Consider the following 4,089-nt stretch of genomic DNA (forward strand, 5'->3'; position numbering starts at 1 on the left):
ATGTTCTTGATAAGACGTTATCACTCAGGGGTTGGTTATTTGATATTATGCATCTATATTATGGAAGATTTTCTTTATATAAATCGAGGCCTTTTATTCAACATATTTACTATTCTTTATACCATATCTAAAAGTCCATAAGAGAAAGATGTTTTTTAAATTAGAATTTTCAGTTTGTGATATTTATCAAATTTTATTTGAATCAAAAGTTGAGGGCCTCATCTTATTTTATGAACCAAGATTAGGTCTTTTGCGGGGAGGTTCATCTTCTTCCTCTTCATCATCCTGATTATCATCACTGTCATTGTCATCTTCATCATCGGAGTAGTCCACTAATGGAATCCTCATGCAACAGTGTATTGGCCTACTCATTCTTCTAGCAGAAGCCTCAGACTGAGATGAACAGTCAAATTCAAATGAATTTTCTTCTGACCGTTCTACTTCATCTTCACTTGTCCTTTTTATTTGCATAAACGTGTCATAAGAACTTAGAGAGTCCACTTCCAATGCCAGAACAGCTTCAGTATTTACTCTAGGACACATTTCCTCCTTGACTTTTACCTCCATAGCTTTTATATGTCTGAAGTATAATTTCTCATATATTATATCATGTAAGCTTCCTCTTACTTGACTTTCTCTTTCCTTCTGTTCTTCAAATTTAATTTTCAAACCTTTAAATGTCTGGACATACTCAACTGAATCAAAAGCCGTAAAAAATTTTTTCACAATGTCTGCAATAAGAGACGTGATGTTTTCCACTCTAATAAATTCAAATAGTTCAATAATAGCTGAGTTTAACATATTGTATCGTTTTCCATTACGAAGAAAAGCATTTATAACAGGTTCAAAAAGATTTTTCCTCATTATGTAAAGATTATAAATTTCATCTTTAAAGCCAACCATCTGTCTCATAAATCTCAGAGCACACAAAACAAGAAAAGTGTGCTTTGAACTCATCAGCACCAAGATTCTGCTGAGCAAGTTGTTGCTCAAAATATAATTTTTGATATAGGTTGTGTGGTTTTGTAAACAAAACCTGAGCAATTCTAAAACTACTCCAAGCAATTGTGGATTTTGGTCATTATCAGAATAGATGTTGATTTTGTTATCACCACTATCATTTTGTCCTGTGATAGACAAAATTGGTGCTGCCAAGTTATCTATGCAATGTGTATAGAAGTAATTCATAAATTCTCTTCTTTCATATCTATTAGCTGTTACAAACATGTTTTGTGGGTCAAGAAGAGCACGGAGAACTGCTGTCAAACTTAAAACATGAGAAGATTCGGGATCAGGATCACAGATGATTTGTTTGATCATTATATTGAGGAGAAGGTCATCCTCATTTTCACTGTCCTCAGCTTCTTCCACTGCATACACTCGGACTATTCGTGGATTAAATTCTACTAGAAAAGTAAATATATCTAGAGCAGCTACTTTTATTTGGTTGTTTTGTATACATACTGAAACCTTCAGAGCACTCATAATTCCTAGCTTTATCACTGTTTTCAGTAACACATCCTTCTTATGAAAACTTAATATCTTAGCAAATTCAAAGAACTCCTTAAAGAAAAATAACAATTCACTCCGTCTTTTATCACTGACAGTGTTATCTTTTAACTCACTAAAAGCTTCATACAAAAACATTTCATCTTCATGCAGCATGCTAATTATTTCAATTTTATTGGAAAAAATAAAAGTTGTAAGATCAGAAAGCCAATCCTCTTGAAATTTGGTTGATACAGGTAATAGAATGTCATGAATATATTGCATTCTGTAAGTCTGGTGTATTTTTTGCTTAAGTTTAGAGTGTGTTATTGGCATAACTTCTTTGAATTTTGCACTTTCGGTCAAGAATTTCCTGTGCTGATATGGCTGATCCAAACTAGGGTCGTACTCAAGGCATCCTATTACATCCATGACATATTCCTCAGAAAACATAATATTAAATAAACGTGAATTGTTGAGAAATAAGATTCCTTTAATAATGCCATGTAAAACCTGTAAACTTTCCATGTTCTGCTGTTCCTCGCAAGTGTGGAATATCTCTAGCAACTTTTTGATGTAATCTTCACTTTCCAAGAGCAGAGCCAGCCGTTCCTTGAGGCAGGGCGATTCTTCTACAATATTAAATAAATCTGCAATGTTGTCAAGTTTACCTAGTTCACAATTCGGCATCTGAAACAGATTCTCAATCTGGGACAGTTCTTGAAAATTGTCATTCTCCTCTTTAAGCTCTTGAGGGATCGGGTCGCTTGGGTCTTTACCTAGAGCCTGGCAGATATCATTCCAGATATCTTGACAGCTATCTGGCTCTGAGAAACTTAATGCCATAGTTTTGTTATTAGCGTCAGTCCAAATAATTAAATTCGTTTGGTATTTCTTATAGGTCACATCAGGATTAATTTTGCTTTCTATTAGCCGAGAGCCATCTAATTCTGAATGAACAAGTAAGCATACACTCTCAAGCCGTCCGATGTATTTGGTTGAAATTTGACCTGAGCATATATGCTCCCATTGCTCATCTTCTTTCATAATATAGACTCTTACACTATGAAATCCGTCATCCATGTTGAATCACAATTCTCTAGGCCACGCTGTTGCGCTGACTTCAGTTTTGATTTCTCTCGCCAAGGTTGGCCAGAAATGTCACCGAGGTCGCAATTCTGAAAAATCATAAGAGAGCAGATTAATGGGGATTAAAAGAAAGACAGGGGCTAAGAGAGGGTTTATGGTCATTAGAATTACCAGGGAGGAAGGCTCTGATACTTGTCAATTATCAACTATTGAACTACCCCCGACAAACCTCCCTCCTTTGTGCTTGCGTCTCTGAGCCTGCCTTAGCTCTGTAAAGAATCCTGTGATTCACTGAAGATTCTTCCTAAAAGGAATGTGCTTATGTAACAAATACTGTTAAAGGGACCTGCTTCACCTACCTTAAAAATGGAAGTCTAGAAAATACTCTTTCGAATTTTGTTTCTCAGAAGATTTTCACTCATCAGAAAGTTGGGGCTCAGGCACTGAAGCAAAAGAGAATTAAATTAGCAATGTTTTGACCAAGTCTACACTTCATACTACATATAAATGCAAGGCTGGAGCTAATAAGAACCAAGAATACATTATCTACAGACGAAATGTCTTCCCCAGAATCATAAATATATGATTGAGTTTCTCCACGAGTTATGCTCTGAGTCTACCACATTGCTACATATTAAGGAACGATCTTATTCTGAAAAGGAATATATCAGCCCTATAGCTGAATCATGTTCACTCTAAAGTTTTACCTTTCAGTACAGTGGATGAAAGATGTGCTCAAATGCTTTCCTTTGTCTTATGATGCATATTGTTATTGAGAAAAATTGGGTCAAAGGTGAAGTGATTAAAAATTTGCCAAAATTGAAAACTGACGCTTATAAATTATTTCATTTTCTTTTCTTTTTAAATTTTGTATATCTATTGGGCATTAAACATGCTATGACGATTTCTGAATGTGGGCATTCTAGGGATTGACTATAAAACTAAACTATTTATCTAGCCCATATACAGTCATGATGATGAAGACAAGAATAATCTCACAGCTGTTAGCATTTCAGTGAGTATTTGTTATGAAAAAAGTATTAACAAAATAGATCAAGTATTATGGTAGAATGTTTACTACATTTAAAACAACATGACAAAGACTTTATGTTTTTGCCTAATTTTCATAATAATCTAGTGATATAAATATATTGATATAAGAATCCCTTTAGGGTCAGGAAACAGACAAAAATTCAAATGAATTGTCAGAGTTCACATATTTAATAAATAGAAGAGTTCTAAATTGTACATGCCTTTCTAACTCCACAATTGCTTAACTGTGGAATAGAACTGCTATTGCCTTCTTCTCTTGGCTTTCATTACACTCTACTTCACATTCTTCCCATCTATATAATTTGTAATCAACATAAAATAATCAAGACAAGATGAAAGTCGCACATTTCCTCCTTTAGATCCACATCTGTGTATAGACAACAAAAAACAGAAGCTTGGATATAGCAACTCTGTTAAATATAATTTTAATAGTGTCTAAGTTGATTTTTGATGTGACAG

At 34.2% G+C, this 4,089-nt stretch overlaps 1 protein-coding gene across 1 annotated transcript; it reads right to left on the reverse strand.

Annotated features, from left to right (window-relative positions):
• Positions 1–228: 228 nt before the first annotated feature.
• LOC121441554 (protein PPP4R3C-like) lies at positions 229–2,571 on the reverse strand. Its single transcript, XM_041642779.1, has one exon. The coding sequence runs from the start codon at positions 2,569–2,571 to the stop codon at positions 229–231; it is 2,343 nt and encodes a 780-aa protein (XP_041498713.1).
• Between the last annotated feature and the right edge of the window lie 1,518 nt (positions 2,572–4,089).

Source organism: Microtus oregoni, unplaced genomic scaffold (genome assembly GCF_018167655.1).
Source record: "Microtus oregoni isolate MIOR12 unplaced genomic scaffold, Mior012 000079F_003, whole genome shotgun sequence".
NCBI lineage: Eukaryota > Metazoa > Chordata > Mammalia > Rodentia > Cricetidae > Microtus > Microtus oregoni.

What these genes read in the sequence shown, in the direction of transcription:
- LOC121441554 (XM_041642779.1), bottom strand. Translation starts at nt 2,571, where the DNA reads ATGGATGACGGATTTCATAGTGTAAGAGTCTATATTATGAAAGAAGAT.